This window comes from Phycodurus eques, chromosome 3 (assembly GCF_024500275.1).
Source record: "Phycodurus eques isolate BA_2022a chromosome 3, UOR_Pequ_1.1, whole genome shotgun sequence".
NCBI lineage: Eukaryota > Metazoa > Chordata > Actinopteri > Syngnathiformes > Syngnathidae > Phycodurus > Phycodurus eques.
In genome coordinates, this window is record NC_084527.1 from 33,214,941 (window position 1) to 33,241,073 (window position 26,133).

General features: G+C 45.1%; 1 protein-coding gene across 2 annotated transcripts in view; it reads left to right on the plus strand.

Moving 5' to 3' along the window:
- The window catches only part of top3b (DNA topoisomerase III beta), a 95,132-nt gene extending 80,798 nt beyond the window's left edge, over nt 1-14,334 (plus strand). For both annotated transcript variants that reach the window (XM_061673139.1, XM_061673140.1), the window contains 2 exons: nt 1,681-1,868; nt 13,798-14,334. In XM_061673139.1, coding sequence (XP_061529123.1) covers nt 1,681-1,868; nt 13,798-14,076 — 467 coding nt within the window. In that variant the 3' untranslated portion in view covers nt 14,077-14,334. The remainder of the gene's footprint in view (nt 1-1,680; nt 1,869-13,797) is intronic.
- The last annotated feature ends 11,799 nt before the right edge of the window (nt 14,335-26,133 follow it).

Consider the following 26,133-nt stretch of genomic DNA (forward strand, 5'->3'; position numbering starts at 1 on the left):
GAGGACCATGGTCTCAGATTTGGAGGTGCTGATTCTCATTCCAGCCGCTTCACACTCGGCTGCGAACTGCTCCAGTGAGAGTTGGAGCTCACTGTTTGATGAAGCCAACAGAACCACATCATCAGCAAAAAGCAGAGATGCAATACTGAGGCCACCAAACCGGACCCCCTCTACGCCTCGGGTGCGCCTAGAAATTCTGTCCATAAAAGTTATGAACAGAATCGGCGACAAAGGGCAGCCTTAGCGGAGTCCAACCCTCACCGGGAACGAGTCCGACTTACTGCCGGATATGCGGACCAAACTCTGACTCCGGTCGTACAGTGACCGAACAGCCCGTATCAGGGGGTTCGGTACCCCATACTCCTGAAGGACCCTCCACAGGACTCCCCGAGGGACACGGTCGAACGCCTTCTCCAAGTCCACAAAACACATGTAGACTGGTTGGGCGAACTCCCATGCACCCTCGAGGACCCTGCCGAGGGTGTAGAGCTGGTCCACTGTTCCACGGCCAGGACGAAAACCACACTGCTCCTCCTGAATCTGAGATTCGACTTCCCGACGGACCCTCCTCTCCAGCACCCCTGAATAGACCTTACCAGGGAGGCTGAGCAGTGTGATCCCCCTGTAGTTGGAACACACCCTCCGGTCCCCCAAGGACTCCAAAAAGGGTGGGTACTCTGAACTGCTGTTTGGTGCATAGGCACAAACAACAGTCAGGACCCGTCCCCCCACCCGAAGGCGGAGGGAGGCTACCCTCTCGTCCACCGGGGTGAACCCCAACGTACAGGTGCCGAGCCGGGGGACAATAAGTATACCCACACCTGCTCGGCGCCTCTCACCGTGGGCAACTCCAGAGTGGAAGTCCAACCCTCTCGAGAGGACTGGTACCAGAGCCCAAGCTGTGTGTGGAGGTGAGTCCGACTATATCTAGTCGGAACTTCTCGACCTCACACACCAGCTCGGGCTCCTTTCCTGCCAGAGAGGTGACATTCCACGTCCCTAGAGCCAGCTTCTGTAGCCGGGGATCGGATCGCCAAGGTCCCCGCCTTCGGCCACCGCCCAGCTCACACTGCACCCGACCCCTATGGCCCCTCCCACAGGTGGTGATCCCATGGGAAGGGGGACCCACGTTACCCTTTCGGGCTGTGCCCGGCCGGTCCCCATGGGTGCAGGCCCGGCCACCAGGTGCTCGCCTTCGAGCCCCACCACCAGGCCTGGCTCCAGTGGGGGGCCCCGGTGACCCGCGTCTGGGCAAGGGAAAACGAAGTCCATTGTTTGTCGTGATCATTAGGGGTCTTTGGGCCGTGCTTTGTCTGGTCCCTCACCTAGGACCTGTTTGTCATGGGTGACCCTGCCAGGGGCATAAAGCCCCAGACAAATTAGCTCCTAGGATCACTGGGACACACAAACCCCTCCACCACGACAAGGTGACTGCTCAAGGAGGGGAAAAAAAAAAATGAAAATGTTTAAAAAAAAAAAAAAAAAACGATAACTGAAACTACATTTTATGTTTACAAAACTAAAACTTACTATAATTATCACAAAAATTTCCTTAATTTTCTTCTTTGTCAATTAATGTGTGCTTTCGGGGTTAATTTTAAATGTGTTACATACACTATTATATACTTGAAACAGTCTCAAATTCATGTTATTTTCTGTATTCCTACCCCATTCTCCTAGATGTGGGATGCAATGAATGTACCCATCCTTCCTGTCAGCACTCCCTCAACTCTTTGGGTATTGGTCAGTGTGTGGAGTGTGACAGTGGAGTTTTGGTGCTGGATCCAACCTCTGGGCCAAAATGGAAGATGTCATGTAATAGATGCAACGTAGTAGTTCATTTCTTTGAACATGCACATCGAGTACAGGTAATATATAAATGGTCCTGTTATCTTGTCCTGTAAATTCTGTTTTTTGTTCTTATATTCTCCATTACATGCAATAATAATACAGTTCAGAAGATGGATGGGTTATAATACAAACCTTTTCTTAACACAATCTCAAAGTGCTGTGCGTGGGTTGTATATGGCAAGAGTCGTCACTGTAAGCTTCTTACTTAGCTTGGAAACGCTTAGCTTTTAGTCTTCGCTTAAGGAAGACGTGAAATTTTTCTCACAATTTAAAATAGCTCACCAATTGTCTTAAAAACATGTTTGTGAAATGTTTTCATCAAAATCCCCCAAGCAGCAATAATTTTGTCACACTTTTCACTCTCTTTTTAGAAAAGACATTAAATTAGTTGCGATGTCCCGATCCAACTTTTTCACTTTCGATCCGATACCGATATTGCAGCCTTGGATTTTGCCCGATAACGATATCGCCAAACTCCACAATGGCTAAGACCAAAGACGGGTCAAAGGACACCAGAAACAAAATTGTAGCTCGACACCAGGCTGGGAAGACTGAATCTGCAATAGGTAAGCAGCTTGGTGTGAAGAAATCAACTGTGGGAACATCCATCCATCCATCCATCTTCTACCGCTTATCCGGGTCGGGTCGCGGGCGCAGTAGCTTTAGCAAGGACGCCCAGACTTCTCTCTCTCCAGCCACTTCATCCAGCTCTTCCGAGGGGATCCCGAGGCCGTTCCCAGGCCAGCCGAAGGATGTAGTCTCTCCAGCGTGTCCTAGGGTCGTCCCCGGGGTCTCCTCCCAGTGGGACATGCCCGTAACACCTCACCAGGGAGGCGTCCGGGAGGCATCCGAATGAGATCCCCCAGCCACCTCATCTGGCTCCTCTTGATGTGGAGGAGCAGCGACTCTACTCTGAGATTCCCCCCGGATGACCGAGCTTCTCGCCCTATCGCTAAGGGAGAGCCTGGACAACCTGCGGAGGAAACTCATTTCGGCCGCTTGTATCCCGGATCTTGTTCTTTCAGTCACTACCCACAGTTCGTGACCATTGGTGACGGTAGGAACATAGATCGACCGGTAAAATGAGAGCTTCGCCTTTCGGCTTAGCTCCTTCTTTACCACAACGGACCGATACAAAGTCCGCATCACTGCAGACGCTGAACCGATCTGCCAGTCGATCTCCCGTTCCCTTCTTCCCTCACTCGTGAACAAGACCCCAAGATACTTAAACTCCTCCACTTGGGGCAGGATCTCATCCCCGACCTGGAGAGGACATCCTTTTCTGACTGAGGACCATGGTCTCAGATTTGGAGGTGCTGATTCTCATCCCAGCCGCTTCACACTCTGCTGCGAACTGCTCCAGTGAGAGTTGGAGGTCACGGCTGGATGAAGCCAACAGAGATGCAAAAAGGAGAGATGCATTACTGAGGCCACCAAACCGGACCCCCTCTACGCCTTGGCTGCGCATTGAAATTCTGTCCATAAAAATTATGAACAGAATCTGTGACAAAGGGCAGCCTTGGCAGAGTCCAACTCTCACCGGGAACGAGTCCGACTTACTGCCGGATATGTGGACCAAACTCTGACTCCGGTCATACGGGGATCGAACAGCCCATATCAGGGGGTTTGGTACCTCATACTCCAGAAGCACCCTCCACAGGACTCCCCGAGGGACACGGTCGAACGCCTTCTCCAAGTCCACAAAACACATGTAGACTGGTTGGGCGAACTCCCATGCACCCTCGAGCACCCTGCCGAAGGTGTAGAGCTGGTCCACTGTTCCACGGCCAGGACGAAAACCATACTGCTCCTCCTGAATCTGAGATTCAACTTCCCCTCTAGTTGAAACACACCCACCGGTCCCCCTTCTTAAAAAGGGGGACCACCACCCCAGTCTGCCAATCCAGAGGCACTGTCCCCGATGTCCACGCAATGTTGCAGAGGCGTGTCAACCAGGGCAGCCCCACAACATCCAGAGCCTTTAGGAACTCCGGGCGAATCTCATCCACCCCCTTGCCACCGAGGAGCTTTTTAACTACCTCGGTGACCTCAAACCCAGAGATAGGAGAGCCCACCTCAGAGAACCCACACTCTGCTTCCTCATCGGAAGGCGTGTCGGTGGAATTGAGGAGGTCTTTGAAGTATTCTCCCCACCGACTCCCAACGTCCCGAGTCGAGGTCAGCAGCGCCCCATCCCCACTATACACAGTGTTGGTGGTGCCCTGCTTTTCTCTCCTGAGACGCTGGATGGTGGACCAGAATTTCCTCGAAGCCGTCCGGAAGTCTTTCTCCAGGGCCTCACCGAACTCCTCCCATGCCATAGTTTTTGCTTCAGCGACCAACAGAGCTGCATTCCGCTTGGCCAGCCGGTACCTATCAGCTACCTCAGGAGTCCACAGGCCAAAAAGGCACCAATATGACTCCTTCAGCTTGACGACATCCCTCACCGTTGGTGTCCACCAACAGGTTCGGGGATTGCCGCCACGACAGGCACCCAACCACCTTACGGCCACAGCTCCGGTCGGCCGCCTCAGCAATGGAACGGAACATGGTCCACTCTGACTCAATGTCCCCCGCCTCCCCCGGAACATGAGCAAAGTTCTCTCGGAGGTGGGAGTTGAAACTCCTGACAGGGGATTCTGCCAGATGTTCCCAGCAGACCCTCACAATACGTTTGGGCCTGCCACGTCGGACCGGCATCTTCCCCCACCATCGACACCAACTCACCACCAGGTGGTGATCAGTTGATAGCTCCGCCCCTCTTTTCACCCGAGTGTCCAAGACATGCGGCCGCAAGTTCGATGACACGACCACAACCACGACCTAGGGTGGCGTGGTGCCAAGTGCACGTGTGGACACCCTTATGCTTGAACATGGTGTTCGTTATGGACAATCCGTAACGAGTACAGAAGTCCAATAACAGAACACCGCTCGGGTTCTGATCGGGGGGCCGTTCCTCCCAATCATGCCCCTCCAAGTCTCAATGTCATTGCCCACGTGAGCATTGAAGTCCCCCAGCAGAACGATGGAAGCCCCAGCGGGAGCGCTCTCCAGCACCCCCTCCAAGGACTCCAAAAAGGGTGGGTACTCTGAACTGCTGTTTGGTGCATAGGGACAAACAACAGTCAGGACCCATCTCCCTACCCGAAGGCGGGGGGAGGCTACCCTCTCGTCCACCAGGGTGAACCCCAACGTACAGGCGCCAAGCTGGGGGGAAATAATTATACCCACACCTGCTCAGCGCCTCTCACCATGGGGAACTCCAGAGTGGAAGAGAGTCCAACCCCTCTCGAGAAGACTGGTACCAGAGCCCAAGCTTTGTGTGGAGGCGAGTCCGACTATATCTAGTTGGAACTTCTCGACCTCACACACCAGCTCGGGCTCCTTCCCTGCCAGAGAGGTGACATTCCATGTCCCTAGAGCCAGCCAGGGATAGGGTCGCCAAGTTCCCCGCCTTCGGCCACCGCCCAGCTCACACTGCACCCGACCCCAATGGCCGCTCCCACAGGTGGTGAGCCCATGGGAAGGGTGACCCACGTTACACTTTCGGGCTGTGCCCGGCCATCAGGTGCTCGCCTTCGAGCCCCACCTGGTGGTGGGGCTCGAAGGCGAGCATTTGTCATCCGGGCAAGGGAAAACCAAGTCCGTTGTTTGTCGTTATCATAAGGTGAGGTCCCTCACCTAAGACCTGTTTGTCATGGGTGACCCTGCCAGGGGCATAAAGCCCCAGACAACTTTGCTCCTAGGATCATTGGGACACACAAACCCCTCCTCCACGATAAGGTGACGGCTCAGGGAGGGTACAGTGGGAGCAATTATTAGAAAATAGAAGACATACAAGACCACAGATAATCTCCCTCGATCTGGGGCTCCACGCAAGATCTCACCCCGTGGGGTCAAAATGATCACAAGAACAGTGAACAAAAATCTCAGAACCACACGGGGGGACCTAGTGAAGAGAGCTGGGACCAAAGTAACAAAGGGTACCATCAGTAACACTCAAATTTTGAAGTGCCAGATGTGTGTCCCCCCTGCTTAAGCCAGTACAAGTCCAGGCCCGTTTGAAGTTTGCTAGAGAGCATTTGGATGATCCAGAAGAGGATTGGGAGAATGTCATATGGTCAGATGAAACCAAAATAGAACTTTTTGGTAAAATCCCTCTTTGGAGAAGAAAAAATGCTGAGTTGCATCCAAAGAACACCATACCTACTGTGAAACATGGAGGTGGAAACATCATGCTTTGGGACTATTTTTCTGCAAAGGCACCAGGACGACTGATCCGTGGAAAGGAAAGAATGAATGGGGCCATGTATCGTGAGATTTTGAGTGAAAACCTCCTTCCATCAGCAAGGGCATTGAAGATGAAATGTGGCTGGGTCTTTCACCATGACAATGATCTCAAACACACCGCCCTGGCAACAAAGGAGTGGCTTTGTAAGAAGCATTTCAAGGTCCTGGAGTGACCTAGCCAGTCTCCAGATCTCAACCCCATAGAAAACCTTTGGAGGGAGTTGAAATTCTGTGTTGCCCAGCGACAGCCCTAAAACATTACTGCTCTAGAGGAGATCTGCATGGAGGAAAGGGCCAAAATACCAGCAACAGTGTGTGAAAACCTTCTGAAGACTTACAGAAAACGCTTGACCTCTGTCATTGCCAACAATGTGTATCACAAGGTATTGAGATGAACTTTTGTTATTGATCCAAAACTGAATTATTTTATATTATAATTTGCTAATAAATTATTTAAAAATCAGATGTGATTTTCTGGATTTTTCTTTTATATATATATATATAGCAGTTGGTCCTGGGGATGGGGGATGGTCTGTCTCAGAGCATCTCGGGAGGAAAAAGGATGAAAAAAAGGGAAAAACAGGCGGAAAAAGAAAACATAAGTTGTTCTTCACGTGTTCTGTGGGAGAATACGACCGTTTCTCTTCCTGCCTTTTTCATGACCCGCTGTTAAATCGGAGAGCTCACGCTTGGATGGAAGTGTAACTTGTACTTTTATTAGCAGCCTCTCTCGTTGCCTGGCGGTGAACAAGTAGAGGCCAGGAAGCCGAGTCACCATCCCGGGCTTCGCGCTGGTCCGAACTGTGTGGTTCGAACAAAGGAAAGGGGGTGAGGGGCAAGAATTGTTACAAATCTCGCGTCGGCTCTAAACTAATGTTCTTGGAACGATCAGTTTTTACAGGATGATATCAAGCACAATGGCATATTCAGAAGAAACAAATTCCGCCCCCCGGGTGTTCATGTTCCATTGTTCAACAGTCATCAATCACATACTTCCCCCTCTCAACCATGCTGTGCCAGTCATGAGGAGACTTGCAATCAGTTTTATGGCGTCAGATGATATAAAGCAGGTTTCCTGTGTCTTGGCAAAACAATCTGGCTGGTTGAAGTTCAGGAGGCAGGAATGCAACAGTTTATTAGTTCTTGGGGTTGCCATGACAACCGGGCCACAGGCGTATCAGCTACACTGTGATTGATGGAACCATGAATTCTGCTCTTTAACAGAAAATACTGCAGGATGTTCACCCATGTTTGTGACATCAAACTGAAGCGGAGTTGGGTTCTGCAGCAGGATAAGGGATCTAAAACACACCGCTAAGTCAACTTCTGTATGGCTTTAAAAAAAAAAAAAAAAAAGGTTTTGGAGTGGCCTAGTCAAAGTCCAGACTTGAATCCAATTGAAATGCAGCGGCATGACCTTAAAAAGGCCGTTCATGCTCCAAAACCCTCAATTTTTGCTCAATTCAAACAATTCTGCAAGGATGAATGGGCCAAAATATCTCCACAGAGATGTGAGACTCGTTGCCAGTTATAGAAAACACTTAATTTCAATAGTTCTTGCTGAGGATGGCCCAACCACCTACTAGGTTTAGGGGGCCACTACGTTTTCACACAGGGTCAGGTATCTTTGAATATATATTTTTTTCCTGAATTAATGAAATCACCATTTAAAATGGCATTTTAAGTTCTCTTGGGTTATATTTGTCTGATATTTAGAATCAGAATCGTCTTTCTTTGCCAAGTTTGTCGAAAACACACAAGACATTTTTCTCTGGTCGTTGGAACTGCTCTAGTACGACAACAGACGGTCAATTAACAGACAATACATTTGAGACATAAAAACACAGTCCCCGAGCAATAAAAGGTTACCTGTAATGTGGTAATGCCGATACATTTTTTTAAATCTATTTTTTTTGACAATTGTGAAAAATTATGTCGAGTCCTCTAGCAATTTCGAGCAGTTTGAAATGACAAATAGAACAATAGTCTGGTGTAGTGACCATTCTGCAAATGTCGCAGACTTCAAAATAATGTATGCAGTTTAAAGTGACTAGTAGTGCGATAATCTGGAACAATGTCAATTGTGCAAATGGTGCAGATACTTCTCAAGCACATGAGTGGCCAGTATTGGTCAACAACAAATATGCAAGTGGACTATTACAGTGCGTGCACGAATAACGTACAATTGGTCCAACAGAGATGTGACTATAATCTCAAGTCAAAATTGGAAGCATGTTATAATGGAATTGTAAATTAACTGTTGAAGAAGTTAGTGGCAAAAGGGAAGAAGCTGTTGGAATGCCTGCTTGTTTTAGTTTGCATTGTTCGATAGCGCCTACCTGAGGGAAGGAGCTGGAAGAGGTGGTGACTTGGATGTGGAGGGTCTGAGAGTGTTTTGCATGCTCTTGTCTTAGTTCTGGCAGTGTGCAAGTCCTCAAAGGTGGGTAGGGGGGAACTAACAAAAACTTTTCAGCAGTTTCGATTGCCCGTTGCAGTCGGAGTTTGTCCTTTTTTTGTGGCAGCACCAAACCAGACTGTGATGGATGAATACAGGACTGATTCGATGACTGCTGTGTAGAACTGCCTCAACAGCTCCTGTGGCAGACCGTGCTTCCACAGAAGCCGCAGGAAGTACATCCTCTGCTGCTCTAATTCCCAGGAATTTGAAGGTCTTGACAGTTGACACAGGGCAGTTGGACAGCATCAGCGGCAGCTGTGGCGAAGGATGCTTCCTAAAGTACTCAATCATCTCTACAGTCTTGAGCGTGTTCAGCTCCGGGTTGTGTCGGCGCACCACAGCTCTGGCCACTCCACTTCCTGTCGATACACAGACTCATCACCGTCTCTGACGATGACGTCACGCCATTTACTGTGGTGTCGTCTGCCAATTTCAGGAGTTTTGACAGCCGGGTGCGTTGAGGATGCAGTCGTTTGTGTAGAGAGAGAAGAACAGCGGAGAGAGAACACAGCCTTGGGGCGCCCCGGTGGTGGTGGTGTGTGTAGATGAGGTGGTGTCTCCCAGCCTCACCTGCCTGTGTCCTTCCCGTCAGAAAGGTATAAATCCACTGGCAGATGGCAGGCGTGACACTGAGCTGAAGAAGCTTGGAGGAGAGGAGTTCGGGGATGATGGTGTTGAATGCAGAGCTGAACAGGATCCTCACATAGGTCCCCCGCACCATCAAGGTGTTCTAGGATGAAATGCAGTCCCATGTTGACTGCATCATCCACAGACCTGTTTTCTCGGTTTGCCCACTTCGATAGGGGTCCTCTTTAGCCTGGCGAAGTTGCTTGACTTTCAGTGAACCACGGCTTATTGAATGTGCGAAATGACTTCGTTGGTACACACACAGAAACTGATATACAATTCCAATGAAATTGGGCCGTTGTGTTAAACATAAATAAAAACTGTATACAATGATTTGCAAATCATGTTCAACCTATATTTAATTGAATACACTACAAAGACAAGATATTTAATGTTCCAATGTAAAGACTGAGAAAGTTGAGGAATGCTCATCAAACACCTGTTTGGTGACCCACAATGACTGATCCAGTCATTGTGGGTCATGGGTTGACTTTTTGGGTGCAAAACAGAGACATCCGAGGCTTGAATGACTGCCTCTGCCACCCATGTACAATTTTCAAAGCGTCACTGCCATTTCCATACTGCTAATTCTGCAGGTCAACCAATCAACCTGGTTGTGTTGGTCACTTGAACAACAACAGCACGCCAAAGCTGAGCCCTAGACTAGGGTTGGGCATCGTTTGAATTCTGACGTTTCTGGTTCCAATTTTGTTTCTTCCTTTCGATTCCTGTTCCAAACGATCCTCGATTCCGATTCTTTTAGGGGGTAGGGTTAAAAAGGTTTGCATGGTTTTAAATGAAGGATCTAACTATAGTTGTTTTTTGGATGAAATCGTCTGAACTTCTCTTTGCATTTGAATTGTATGAACTTTTTACTGTTTATAAACTTTACTATGAATTTCTCACACATTTTAACCAGTATATTCATATCAAACCTAAGAACTAAAATTTTTCACAAGAGCTTTATTTTTTACAACCTCGTAAAACCTTGTCCCGTTAGGGGGCGCCACATTGTGTCATCCTTTTCATCCTCATCATCCTCCTCCCAATATACTCACTATTTCTCCTCTGGACGTGTCCAAACCATCGGAGTCTGCTCTCTCTAACTTTGTCTCCAAAACATCGAACCTTGGCTGTCCCTCTGATGAGCTCATTTCTAATTTTATCCAACCTGGTCACTCCGAGAGCGAACCTCAACATCTTCATTTCCGCCACCTCCAATTCTGCTTCCTGTTGTCTCTTCAGTGCCCCTGTCTATAATCCGTCCATCATGGCTGGCCTCACCACTCTTTTATAAACTTTGCCCTTCATCCTAGCAGAGACTCTTCTGTCACATAACACACTTGACACCTTCCTCCACCCGTTCCAACTTGCTTGGACCCGTTTCTTCACTTCCTGACCACACTCACCATTGCTCTGGACGGTTGACCCCAAGTATTTAAAGTCCTCCACCCTTGCTATCTCTTCTCCCTGTAGCCTCACTCTTCGCCCACCACCCCTCTTATTCATACACATATATTCTGTTTTACTTCGGCTAATCTTCATTCCTCTTCTTTCCAGTGCATGCCTCCATCTTTCTAACTGTTCCTCCAGCTGCTTCCTGCTTTCATTGCAGATCACAATGTCATCTGCAAACATCATGGTCCACGGGTTTCCAGTCTAACCTCATCTGTCAGCCTATCCATCACCACTGCAAAAAGGAAGGGGCTCAGGGCTGATCCCTGATGCAGTCCCACGTCCACCTGAAATTCGTCTGTCACACCTACAGCACACCTCACCGCTGTTCTGCTGCCCTCGTACATGTCCTGTATTATTCTAAAATACTTCTCTGCCACTCCAGACCGCAGTCCCACAGTTCCTCTCTGGGTACTCTGTCATAGGCTTTCTCTAGATCTACAAAGACACAATGTAGCTCCTTCTGACCTTCTCTGGACTTTTCCATCAACATCCTCAAGGCAAATAAGGCATCTGTAGTACTCTTTCTAGGCATGAAAAACCATACTGTTGCTCGCAAATACTCACTTCTGTCCTGAGTCTAGCCTCCACTACTCTTTCCCATAACTTAATTGTGTGGCTCGTCAAGTTTATTCCTCTATAGTTGCCACAGCATCACCTTTGTTCTTAAAAATGGGCACCATTACACTTTTCCTCCATTCCTCAGGCATCTTCTCACGCACTAGAATTCTATTGAACAAGCTGGTCAAAAACTCCACAGCCACCTCTCCTAGATGTTTCCATACCTCCACAGGAATGCCATCAGGAACAACTGCCTTTCCATTTTTCATCCTCTTTCTCCACCACACTTGCCTCTTCTACTCTTCCTTCTCTCTCATTTTCCTCATTCATCAACTCCTCGAAGTATTCTTTCCATCTAGCTAGCACACTACTAGCACCAGTCAACATATTTCCATCTCTATCCTTAATCACCCAAACCTGCTGCACATCCTTCCCATCTCTATCCCTCTGTCTGGCCAACCTGTATAGAGCATTTTCTCCTTCTGTAGTGCCCAACCTGCCATACATGTCATCATATGCCTCTTGTTTGACCTTTGCCACGTCTACATTTGCCCTGTGTCGCATCTCAATGTATTCCTTTCGCCTCTCCTCGGTCCTCTCAGTGTCCCACTTCTTCTTAGCGAACCTTTTTCCTTGTATGATTTCCTGTACTGTGAGGTTCCACCACCAAGTCTCCTTCTCTCCTTTCCTGCCAGAAGATACACCAAGTACTCTCCTGCCTGCCTCTCTGATCACCTTGGCTGCAGTGGTCCAGTCTTCTGGAAGCTCCTCCCGTCCACCGAGAGCCTGTCTCACCTCTTCCCGAAAAGCTACAAAACACTCGTCCTGTCTCAGCTTCCACCACATGGTTCTCTTCTCTGCCTTTGTCTTTCTAATCTTCCTCCCCACCACCAGAGTCATTTTACACACCAACATCTCCCCTACCACTACCTTACAGTTGGTAACCTCCTTCAGATTACTCAATTTCTCTTCCCATCTACACCATGGTAAAATAATTTAAACCCTGCCCCTAAACTTCTAGCCTTATTGCCTTTCCACCTGGTCTCCTGGAAACACAATATATCAACCTTTCCCCTAATCATCATGTCAACCAAGTCCCGAGATTTTCCTGTCATAGTCCCAACATTCATAGCCCCCACATTCAGTTCTAGGCTCTGTGCTTTCCTCTTCTCTTTCTGCCGAAGAACCCGCTTTCCACCTCTTCTTCTTCTTTGACTTCGACCCACAGTAGCTGAATTTCCAACGGCGCCCCAGCAGGTTGACGGTGCCGGTGGCGGACGTTGTTAACCCGGGCCACGACCGATCCGGTATGGAATTTTTTGGATGAACGCTCATATTTGTTTGGCAAAGTTTTAAGCCGGATGCCCTTCCTGATGCAACCCTCTGCATTTATCCGGGCTTGGGACCGGCCTACGGTTTGCACTGACTTGTGCCCCCCATAGGGCTGCATTATATACAGTAAATGAACAAGTAATTTAAATAGACACATTGCTCCATCGTGTGATCGGATCGGTTATCGTTTTTTTTTAAAGTCGGTGATCGGCCCCAGAAATCCTGATTGTGTAAAGCCTATTTAAAACAAAAGCCACAGTCAAAGTTTTATTAAATAAATTCCCAAATACCAACCTTAGAACATGCACACACCCATAACAATATAGACAGGAACAAATGCAAGTAAAAAGCAGCGTGTAGCTAGATTTTCTACGACAGTACTGCAATAAAAACATCACTGCAATGAATTCTGGGTTCCCATAATGACTACTGACTACATTGCCAGTGTGAGGAATGGTCCCAATACTTAAAGCAGGAAATAGCCTGTTCACACCATGTCTGCATGGGTTGTTCACAATACTCACGCACACCACACCTGCCTTTAATAAACGTGCTTGTGTCGACTGTGTGGATGGTGGCCTCAAGCGGGCACATAAAATACCTGTACCACTCTTAACTTATTGACATTGAATTGCATATATTCATTCATTCATTTCCCATCCCACTTATCCTCACTTGGGTCGCGGGGGTGCTGGAGCCTATCAAAGTTGACTTTTAGTGAGAGGCGGGGTACGCCCTGAACTGGTCCCCAGCCAATCGCAGGGCACATCTAAACAAACCATTCACACCTACGGGCAATTCAGAGTTCCCAATTAACCTACCATGCATGTTTTCGGGATGTGGGAGGAAACTGGTGTACCTGGAGAAAACCCACGCAGGCACGGGGAGAATGTGCAAACTCCACACAGGCGTGGCCAAATTTTAACCCAGGTCCTCAGAAATGTGAGGCAAATGTGCTAACCAGTCGGTCACCATGCCACCTGAATTGCGTATATGTAACTCATAAATTTATGCAATAGTTTAATTTATAATTGGTCGCTACCTTGCGTATTTCATTTATTGAAGGGGTTTTCTGGAACGTAACCTCCACAATAAATGAGGTTTAACTGTTTTACTTGTCACTCTTACTAATGACTGGTCGAGAAGGCCCATGAGTGGATCTGGTGCAAAGTGTAAGTTAGACCATGATACTAAATTAAGCCTGTGTTTTTTTAATTCCGTAGGTTGCTCAGGAGAATTGCAATGCATGTGATGCCTTGCTGGTCACAGTAGACTTCAATAAAGCTCGCACCCCACTACCTGCCAGTGAGACCCAACACACCGGCTGTGTTTTCTGTGATTCAGTCTTCCAGGACCTTGTGGCACTTAAACATGCTACAATGAGGCACCCCATGCATCGAGGTGGAGGTGCAAGACGAGGACATGGGCGAGGCAGAGGACGCCGTGGCCCTCCAAAAAAGCCTAAAGACAAAATGGCTGAATTAGCAGCGTATTTTGTGTAGTACTTTAATGTGCATATTCTCACATAGTCTTGATCAATCTGAAAGAAAGAAATCTGACCTAATGTTCAACTGTGGCAATCTAGTGTCTGAATAAGGTGTCCGTATGATATTTCAGGTTTTGTTTTAAATAAATTTGCCATAATGTTATATTCAGGGTTCCTGCGCAAGTGTGGAAAGTATGGAAAAGTCAAGAATTTGATTCCCCCCACACTGTTTAAAAAAACAACCAAAAAAAACATTAACATTAACATGTTGTGATGGTACTCTTCGTATAAAACTATTAAAGATCATATTCTTAAATTTGAAAAAGACCCCACTTGCTCTCTTATTCATAGCATATGTATTTCAAAATTTCGTTATAATGTTTACAAATTATGAGTTTGTTTTAAAGTCCATGGGTGGGTCATACGGCTAGCCAATATGTTTACAGACTGTTTCCAGGGGAACGACTGAGTAGTAGCCCCATGCTGATCCACCAGCATCCCGTACTGGTCCACCAGTATCCCGTGCTGGTCCATCAACATCCTGTGCTGGTCCACCAACATTCCATGTTGGTCCACGAGTATCCCATGGTGGTCTAATAAAATCCTATGCTGGTCCACAAGCTTGACCAGCATTGCCATGCTGGTCCACCAGTAACACCAGCATCTGACCAGCATTAACCAGCTTACACCAGCAAAAAATCCATGCTGGTTGATGCTGGATTGTTTTGGTCCAAATCATATAAAAATCATGACTACATTAATTTGACATTGTCCTGTAATGCCTAGTGGTTACACCAGGTTGTGCTGTAATGCCCATGTCTTGTCTGACAAACTGCCAGACAAGATTCAGTCCCACAAGACCCTGAAACAGCGCCACGGGAGCTGCAGATAGAACTGATTGATCTCCAATGTGACACTGTCTTAACAGAGAAGTTCGACTCTCAAACTGGTTGAGTATTATGCTTCATTAAGCGCAGACACATTTCTCAAAATCCGGAAGATGGCACGGAGGATGGTGGTGGTGTTTGGTTCTACATATGTGTGTGAACATCAACAAAACATCCTACAGATCCCAGCTGAGTGATGAACACCTCAGATGTGTTCTGAGAATTGCCACAACAAAACTAACACCAAACTTTGATGCACTGGCAGAAAAAAAAAAAAAGGTGATCAACAAAACAACACTGTTCCCATTCAAAGTAAGTCTTAACACGACAGTGCCTTATTAATTATTATTATTATTTTGATATGTAGATTTTAAAAGTCAATGTGGCCCCTGAACCAAAACGTTTGCCCACCCCTGGGCTAGACCTTGTCTATGTTGAGCAACAGTGTGACTCAAAACCATGTGCTACTACAACTCCAGGTTAAAGTTGTGGAGAAATATTACCACAATGTGTTTATACTAATCCCGTTTGAGTTCTTTTATGTGAGGAAAGACCAATGAAGTTCTAGGACACCAAATAGACAGTTGCGTTGGAAACAGATAGTTGCACAAGGAAGTGCTATCGAACTCATACTCTGACCAGGGTGTGGTGGAATGTGCCAGAAGGTTCCACTCCTTATAAGGCTGTTAAGTTCAAGTGGAGCGATGACTTCTTCCGCTGCGTTCTTGCGTGGTGGGGAAAATAAGCAGAACAACACGATTTCCAGCCTCCAACCGGCATATATATTTTTGTACACACACAACTCATCACAACAGGCTCCGCTTCAACCTCTCGAGCGTGGTGACGTCATCACGGCACATATAGAACGTCAACATGACATTTGCCACCGTAACACATGGAGTAAGGGCACACCCAGAGATCAATACTTAACACCCCCACTCGCACTTTGCGCAGTTACCTGAAAACAAAACACCAACGTTCCCCATAGGCAAATAGAAACAAATACATCCTGGAGTCTATGCATTTGGGAACCAAACTATTTCTGAACAAATTTTCTCAACTTAGGCCTAGTGGCTGGCTTAGTCAAAACATCTGCAACCATTTGCTCAGTAGGACAGTATTCCAAGATTAACCTTCCACTAATTACATGTTCCTTAATAAAATGGTACTTGATCAGAATCAGAATCATCTTTATTTGCCAAGTATGTCCAAAAAACACACAAGGAATTTGTCTGCGGTAATTGGAGCCGCTCTAGTACGACAACAGACAGTCAATTGACAGAACATTTTTGAAAGAAAAAAGAAAAACAATCAGTTGCTAGTTATCTGGTAATACCGGTCCATTTTTTATTGTATTTTATTTTATTTTTGTGTGCAAAAGATGCAGAGTCCTCTAGCACTTAGAGCATTTCGAAAGACGAATATTGCAATAGTCCGGTGTAATGACCATTGTGCAAAGGGCACCGAGACTTCAAGTGAGTCGTGCGATAATCTGGGCCAATGTTGATTGTGCAAATGTTGCAGATACTCCTCAGTCAGTGTGTAAATGGAGCAGATGCTACTCTGGCATGAGTGGCCAGTATTGGTCAACAACAGATATGCAAATAGTGCAGCGTGGTGAGACTACTACAGTGAGTGTACGAATAATTTATAATTGGCTCGACAGAAATGTGACAAACAAACTCAAGACAAAAAATTGCTAGCATGTTGCAATGGAATTGTAGGTTTTGTGTTTAAGAAGTTGATTGCAAGAGGGAAGAAGCTGTTGGAATGTCTGCTAGTTCTAGTTTGCATTAATCGGTAGCGCCTACCTGAGGGAAGGAGCCGGAAGAGTCGGTGACCGGGATGTGGAGTGTCCGAGAGGATTTTGCACGCTCTTGTCTTAGTTCTGGCCTCAAGGGTGGGTAGGGGGGTACCGACAATCCTTTCAGCCGTTTTGATTGTCCGTTGCAGTCGGAGTTTGTCCTTTTTTGGAGCAGCACCAAAACCAGACTGTGATGGAAGAAAACAGGACTGATTCGATGACCGCTGCATGGAACTGCTTTCTCAGAAACCGCAGGAAGTACATCCTCTGCTGGGCCTTTTTGAGGAAGGAGTTGATGTTGGTCTCCCACTTCAGGTCCTGAGAGACTGTAATTCCCAGGAACTCGAAGGTCTCGACGGTTGATACAGGGCAGTTGGACAGAGTCTGTGGCAGCTGTGGCGAAGGACACCTCCTGAAGTCCACGATCATCTCTACAGTCTTGAGCGTGTTCAGCTCCAGGTTGTGTCGGCCGCACCACAGCTCCAGCCGCTCCGCTTTCTGTCGATATGCAGACTCGTCACCGTCACTTTGTGCTTGCACATTTGCCTGCTTACTGGGTTTCTAGCTAGTGGTATGGTACCCTGGTTGTCCTTGTCCACTTTAGTTTGTGTATATTGGTATTTGTCTATGCCTTTTAGTCGATGTTCTAAGTAGATTCATTCTTGTATCGCTGATGCTAGGATATGTACTCAGCCTCACAGGTAGGTAAAGCTACTGTTGGTTGTTTTCTCGTTTTCTGAGATGAGAGTGCCTGAATTTTGTTCACATATCGCTTTTGTGACATCTTAATTTGATGAAAAAAGATGATTCTGATTCTGATTTTTCCACTGTTTAATACATTATTCATTACTAGCTGCTATAATCAGATCATCCACCAAAATTAGTAAGATAACCTTTCCATTATAATTTTTTTGTGTGTACACACAGTGGTCTGTGGGATTCTGTTCAAAACCATTTTCACTCAAATGTGCATGTACAAGTAATATCACATTCCAGTATCTGCCTGATTGTTTTAAAATTTAGAGACTTCTGTAAATTACATACCATTTTTTTAGCCAGTTACCAACTCTTTTTCATAACTTTGTGGTTGCTTGATATATATTTCACAGTAAATCGGCGCACGTAGATAGGCTGTTTTTACATCCATCTGGTGCAAAACAAGTTTCTCCTCCACTGCCTTTTCCATCAAGACTCTCACACTTGTCGTATCAGCTGTAGGGGAGAATGTTTCTTCGTAGTCAGTCCCTTGTTCCTGACTGTATCCCTTTGCTACAAGCCTCGCTTCGTACTTATCTGACCCATCAATGTCACTCTTGAGTGTATAGACCCACCTACGCCCCACTGCCTGTTTGACCGGTGGTAACTGAGTTAGGTTGAAGGTCTTGTTCTCCTCCAGTGATCGAATCTCCTCATCCATTGTGTTTCTCCACTGTTTAGATTTTGTTGACGATATGCCGTCTTGGTAAATTTGAGCAATGTTGCATACGGCTCTGTAACAAGAGTCTACGCATCTTAGTAGTTTGTCGACTGTGTCCTCGGTCTCAAACTCCTGCTGGTGACTTGGAGGTCTCCTGTTTCTTCTTGGTTCCTTCTGATTACAGGCGCAGTGGCTTTACCGTGGTGTGTGTATTCATTCTTGTCAGGTAGAGCCCCGGAAACATCAACTTGAGTACACTGATCTGGTGCATTCACACATTCACCATCAACATTTTCCTCTTTGTTGACCCTGGGATGTACCTCTTTATCTTTGCAATCAATGTATGACTCATGTGTTTGTGTTTCTTTGGCTGTCTCGATTGTGAATTTTACCAATCTGTGTTTTCGAATCCTTTCTGTATCTGGATAAGTAAGCTGGGCTGTTTTTATCATAGCCTGCAAACACACCCTGCTCGCACCTTGAATCTAGCTTGTCTTGTCATAGATTTCTGTAGTTTGGATACATTTGGTTCCTTACCCATTAACAGTTCGTAAGGCGTTTTCTTTTTATGTCTTTTTACATATGTTGCTCACATAAGCTCCTGTTTGAATCGCGTAGTTCCACAGCTTGTCTGGTAACGTACTCTCAATCAGAAAACACCTGCCCGTGTCATACAGTGTTCTCCACCCGCTCTCTGCAGTACCATTTTGGTGAGGTGAATAAGGTGCAGACGTCTCATGTCTAATCTTATTTTTCCTAAACAGTGCCTGGAAGTCTCTATTTGTAAACTCAGTGCCGTTGTCTGAACGAATATACTTGACTTTTCCGTAAATGTGCTATGTCTGCCAAGAACCTTTCTCTGGCCTGTATGGTGTCGGTCTTGGACTTTAAAAAATACACCAATATGGTACCGGAATCGTCATCTGTAAAAGATTGTGCATACGCTTCTATGCTTGGTATCCAAATGGGACCCGCTAAGTCAGTGTGCACTAGTTCTAAGGGCTTCTGAGCCTTACTGTCTGGTTCCCTATTTCTTGTCTTTGTGAATTTTCCATGTTTCCAACATGATTGTTTCATTAGATGAAATATTTGCCAAATCCTTAAAATTTCCTCTCTTGACCTCAGCTAGACTGAGGTCAACCAAAATCGTTTAAGCGCAGAAATTTTACAATCTCAAACCTATTACCATCATTGGTAAGCATGTGATTGTTCTCCTTCTCAAAGATGATTGTCGTTCCTCCATTTGTTGCTCTTGCCACTGAAAAGATACTATGTGAGTATGAAGTCAGTGCAGTGCTGTACAGTGCCTCTCTTAGCTGCGTTGTGTGCTGTTGCCCAGCGCTGTCATGCCGATAGAACACCGCCGGTCCTCTGTGTTGTGTTATTCCGGTGCATGTGGTCCTGTCAGCGAACTCCGCTGAATTGGATTCAGGCCTGAATGAGTCATTGAAGCTTTTGGACTTCTTGATGTCATTCACGATGTGGGATGTCGCACCCCCGTCCACCATGATGCCTTTTCTCTTCATGTTGTCGGTTGATCTCTCCATCTTTATGTGCCCGGCCTTGAAGAACAGGTCTTGGTCACTTGTCTCTTCCTCTGCGATTCGTCTCGCTCCATTTTTAGTCCCCTGTTTTATGCTTAGTGGGTCATTAGCTTCTTTAGCTTTCGTGTTATACTTCACGACTCCCGTTTTCACTTCTTCTGACAACCTAAACACGTCCACTTATCCGCAAGCTGGAACACTTAGCTTTTCTGTGAGCTTAGCACGAGTCCCGCGTCTATTCTTCACGGTAACTTCTTCCGGTAATTTCATCCGATGCCAGTCAACCTACTTTGAGCTTGTGTCCAAACTTCTCTCTGGGCCCATAACCTGTTCAGTTCAAGTGGAGTGATGACTTCTTCCGCTGCGTTCTTGCATGGTGGGGAAAATAAGCAGAACAACACGATTTCCTGTTCAGCCTCCAACCGGCATATATATTTTTGTACTCACACAACTCAACACGAGATGCTCCGCTTCAACCTCAAGCGCGATGACATCATCATGTCACATATAGAACGTCAACATGACATTTACTACCGTTAACACATGGAGTAAGGGCGCACCCATAGATCAATACTTAACAAAGGCAAACAACAGATGTTGTGGCTTGGGAAACAAGCCCAGGCAAATGACGTATGCTTCTGGACATAAAGAGTGAATCTTTTCTGTTCCTTCTCCCAGGTTACGCCTGTCAAGATCTCACACTTGACTTTATTTGTCAAGTGTGAACTTTTCGATATGCAGGCATTCTATCGATGTAAATATATATCAAAGGTAGACATAGTAATGTACTAAAGTACTTACTTTGAAAATACTCAAGTACTCCACTCAAGTGGTTGCCAGGCAATCGCGGGGCGTTTAAACTGTTGAAAAGCCCCAACCCTATTTAAATATGTTTAAGTATTGTAATATCTTGTAAAGTGAATGGTTTCAAAGCTGCAGCAGTAAATTAACTCACACTTCATTTCATTAGTTTTTTTTTATTTTTTAAATAATGTAGTGTAACATTGTACCAAGTGAGCGGAATAATTGCATCAGGAGTAATGTATATGAAATTGTGTAGATATACACTGAAAGTAACAAAAACATCACCAATAATTTGATAATGAAGATGAAAATAACTATGTTTAAATATTGCGACAGCAGTGTATGGTGTATGGTTAAGGGTGAGTTTCAAATGAATTGATAGGTTGTAAACAAGAAAACAAATATTTGAAACACATATGCTATGAATTACCAAGCAAGTGGGGTATTTTTCAAATTTAAGAATATGATCTTTGCCAGTTTTATATGAAGAGTACCATCAAAACATTTTTTTAGTTGTTTTTTTTTAAACATTTTTATTAAAGCAACAACTTGATACCGAGACAATCATACCGGGAGAACTAAAGAGAAGTTGTGTGCGAACAATATCGTGGCAATATTTAGATGATAATATCACAATGCAGGAATTAATTGATCTGAAGAAACTCAAAATCGAATGTTACTAAGTCAAAATATAATGCTGGAAAAAGTACAGAAATACGTACTTTTAAAAGTATTCCAAGTATTTTTAATTACAGCATGATTTAACCTGTAACAGTAATTCACAGAATCTTTCTGTGTAATGTTGCATATTTATCGTTTTGGAAAGAAAATGATGGCCTATGAAGTGAAATGTGTAGAAAATAATTGCACCGATCAAAAGCACCAACATTAGTCAGTTGATGAACATGAAAACTTTTAAATATTGTCATATCCTACCGCCGGAAAGTGAATGGGTTAAATACTGCAGCACCGAAGTAACTCACGCTTAATTCATCTGTTATATTTAAATAATGTAATGTAATATCCGACTGACCATTTTGAACTGTAGACGTGCAGGTGTGTACTCAGTTTGCTTGTTGCTATATGGATACATGATGACATCAAGACTGCCCAGACATACTTTTGAGGGAGTTGATATGACAATTTATGATTGTTTATCAGAACATATATGTTTGACTGTTTATTGTTTTGACTGTTTATTGATGTAAAGAAACCACCCGTGAGAATAAGGGATTTTCGTAATATCGTCTAATTTCTTCTGACACAAGCGAACACTTTGGGTCTGTTTTATCATTCTGTTGACAGGGTCCTTGGGGCATGGCTGAGAATGTGTGGGGGGTGAGGTGTGAGGATGTCACTGGAAGTGAGGGGGGCCCACTTGGGGGAACAAGGCCTCCTGCAGGTGGGAGGGGGTCTAAGGATGTGAGGGACCACTGAGGAGGTGTCTTGGTAACCTGTCTATTCCCTAAAGTCTTGTTCGGACAAAACGTTTGGGAACACCCACATGGCACGGGGGTGCGGCTTCAGAGGGAGTTGTTTGTTTATTGACATAGAGAGGCCACCCAGGTGGCATGGGGTTATGGCATTGACAGAGGGAGGCCTCTGGTGGGTCTAGACAAGTCGAGACTTGTTCTAACAGGGCTGGACTTGCTGGAACATGTCTGGAACAGCTGTGTGGGGGTTGGGTTGAATCAGCATGGTAGATTTCTGGCCACTGGGATTTCCGACTGTAGATTTCCAGTTGGGAGAATTTCTGGCGGCAGCACAGTGGCCGACTGGTTAGAGCGTCAGCCTCACAGTTCTGAGGACCGGGGCTCAATCCCCGGCCCCGCCTGTGTGGAGTTTGCATGTTCTCCCCGTGCCTACTTGGGTTTTCTCCGGGCACTGCGGTTTCCTCCCACATCCCATAAACATGCGTGGTAGGTTAATTGAAGACTCTAAATTGCCCGTAGGTGTGAATGTGAGTGCGGATGGTTGTTTGTTTGTATGCGCCCTGCGATTGGCTGGCAACCAGTTCTGGGTGTACCCCGCCTCCTGCCCGATGATAGCTGGGATAGGCTCCAGCGCTCCCGTGACCCTTGTGAGGATAGGCGGTACAGAAAATGGATGAGTGGATGGAGGGAATTTCTGGCCCCCATTTGACAATTGTGTTATGACTCTATCAATAGGTATTTGGACAGGTAACTGGATGCATGGGACAAGCCAGGTAGCATGGGGTTATGGCATTTATGGTGGGTGTAGACTTGTCTCGACTTGTTCTATCATGTCTGGACTTGCTAGAACATGTCTGAACACTATGTGCGGGTTGGGTTGGATCAACATGGGGGATATTGGCCAGCGGGATTTCTGGGTGGAGATTTCCAGCTGGGAGATTTCCAGCCCTACCATTTCCAGTATGATTTCCCTTGACGTTTCCAGTATGACTTCCCCTGACGTCCACACTTCCGGTTGCGGGGTGGGGGGTATTTCTGGCGACTTAATTTCCAGTGACACCAACGCTTCCGTTTGGGGGATTTCAGATGACAACGTCAACACTTCTGGTTTGGGGGTTCCGGTGGGGGATTTTCTGTGATGTCATTTCCAGTGACGGCACTTCCGATGATGTCAGCACTTCCGGCATTGGGTCACAAATAATTACCTGTCAAATATTGACATTTTCTGGATATTTAATCTCTCTTGTTGAGTTTGCATCTTCTCCCCGGGCCTGCATGGGTTTTCTTGGGTACTCTGTCTTCCTCCCACATTCCAAAAACATGCAGGGTAGGTTGTTTGACAACTCAAAATTGCTTGAAAGTGTGAATGTGAGTGTGACTGGTTGTTTGTTTACAGCAGTCGTCCCCAACCACCGGTCCGCAGACCGGTATCGGGCCGTGAGGCATTTGTTACTGGGCCGCAGAGAAAGAATGAGCAGTTTCTATCATTTCTGTTGTATTGCAATTCGTGTGTCACTGTGTTTTATTTTGAAAATTGACCGGATCTTCTACAGCACCAGCTGCGCGTCCCAATTGACACGTCGAGGCTCGAACGCTTCTGTTTCCGGTCCGAGCGGGCTGGCTAACAGCGGGAGAGCTCAAACAACGAAATAATTTCATAAACTAATTCAGTTCAATACGTTTACTGAAAAGATTTGTTCTTTTGAACCAAACGTTCGCGTACGAAACAACACTAAATCAGGAGTCCTACTTAAAATACGGGTTAAACGCAACAGTTAACTCTCACGCACCAAGTCCACTCTGTTACAGATACAGTCGTACTTTTATGGAGTTAAAAATCTACTCTCATTGAGGAGCTACGGAACTCCAGTTTGGTCTGTGGCTGTCTACAATAACTCCGACCCACACTCTTGCATCACGCCCACAGTGGACGCACCATGAACGGCGAAGGAGGAAGCAGAAGCGAGGCAAGCGTGTGTGTGAATATATATATATATATATATATATATATATATATATATATATATATATATATATATATATATATATATATATATATATATGCACGGTCCGTGAGAAAAATACCGACTGCTAACCGGTCGGCGGTGCAAAAAAGGATGGGTTTTATAGTATGTGTGCCCTGCGATTAGCTGGCGACCAGTTCAGGGTATAACTCGCCTCTCCCCCAGAGTCAGATGGGATACGCTCCAGCACGCCCACGGCCCAAGTGAGGATAAGCGGAAAATGGATGGATCATGTCGTTAATATTTATTATATGTATAATATACATCCATCCATTTTCCGTCATCCACCGTGCCGTCTATGCGTAATATACTGTAACTTCTACGTGTATAATGCGCATTCCCCCCCAAAAAATTGTCAAAAGTCAATTAGTGCACATTATACATAGGTATAGGGAAAATGAAAAAGCTTTCACATTTTATAAATGTATGCCGCCATCTAGAGGTTATGAAAACGCTATACACTTTCATTCCAATGTCACCGCCACCTAGAGGTTATGAGAAAGGTGTACACTTTCATTCTAATATGCCGCCACCTAGAGGTTATGAAAAAAGTGTAGCCTACACTTTCATTCCAATATGACAGGGGTACGTATGACTGCATATACTACATATACAGTTGTGCTCATAAGTTTACATACCCTGGCAAAATTTGTGAAATATATATATATATATATATATATATATATATATGACTGAACAACAACCATCATTCATTTCCTTATGGTTATGTTTTGTATAATGATAATGCTTTTCTGAAATGCTCGAAAGTTTAATTTGAATCCTATTAAAATAAAATTTTGCCTGGCCCTTCATGTTTTCTTGAAAGAATTGTACCCATCTTACAAATTCTGCCTGGGTAATAAAACATATGAGCAGAACTGTGTGTTTTCTCATTTACTAAATAAAAGTAAGGCTGTGAATTTCAAAATAAGAGCAAGTCAATAAGAAAAGTATGACATGTTGAAATAAAGTGCTGAACTTCAGAATAATTCTTTGCAAAAATACTTCATGTTTTGATCATATGGGTAGAAGCGAAATCATGCATTGTAAAAATGCATGATACATAGGAAGAAGGGTTTTCCAGAATTTTGAAGTCAACTTTGGGGGTGCGCATTATACACGAGAAATTACGGTAATACAAAATATATAATACATAATTTATATCCAACAGTCTTTTGTCTTCATTTCATAATGTGTCTTCATTGTCGTTTTTTGATCTCTTTTGTCCAATCAGATTTCAGCTTCCTGTGTGTTGCCATATCAATGTATTCTGCCCAGGGCCTGGCTGTCTTTTTTAATTAATCAGATGTCATATTCACTCCTCTCACGTCACTCTGTTTTGCATAGTTTCCCCACTTTCATGTTTAAGATCATCAAACAAATGTAAATATCAGACAAATATAACTGAAGTGAACTCAAAACGCTGTTTTTAAATGGTGATTTCATTTATTATGAAAAAAAAAAAAACACAATTCGGTTACCTAGCCCTGTGTGAAAAGGTAATTAACCCCCTTGTTAAATTATGAATAGATCGTGGCTATTAACGATGCAAAAATCTAAGAATTTGAGAAGGGGGCAATACTTTTTCACGGCACTGTATTTTCAGCATCAATATCAGAAACAATAACTAAAACTCATGTTTTAAAATGGATAGGTTAATATTTAAAAATAGCAGCTAAAAACAATTTATTTAGCCCTCACCTCAGAGGGTTTTTGACTGTGGGAATCTCCTGATTGGTTCAAAGCAGTGTATTAAAACCAGAATTCTCAAGTAGGGGGTGGGGCCACTATTATTGGCCAACAACATTTATTCCTATTTCTATAATATGATATATTTGTTTCTAGTTAGTTGGGTTTTATTATACTCTTATTTAATATCTGCTCGTTCCCTTTTCTTTGTGACCAGGAAAAGGAAAGATTGTTATTATTTTCAATTGAAATATTACTCAATAAGGATCAATCATTTATGTGCGGATTCAATTTGAGTACTATTTTTTATCTTTTTTTTTTTTTGCACCTGCATAAGAGTGCAACTGTCACCTGGTTCACTGTCTCTGTGTGACATAGAGCAAGCTAGCTCTTCAATAGAGTAAATGATGTCACAATTAAAAACAACATAAAGTGTAAGATAGTGAAAATTATACAACAATTACATAATTT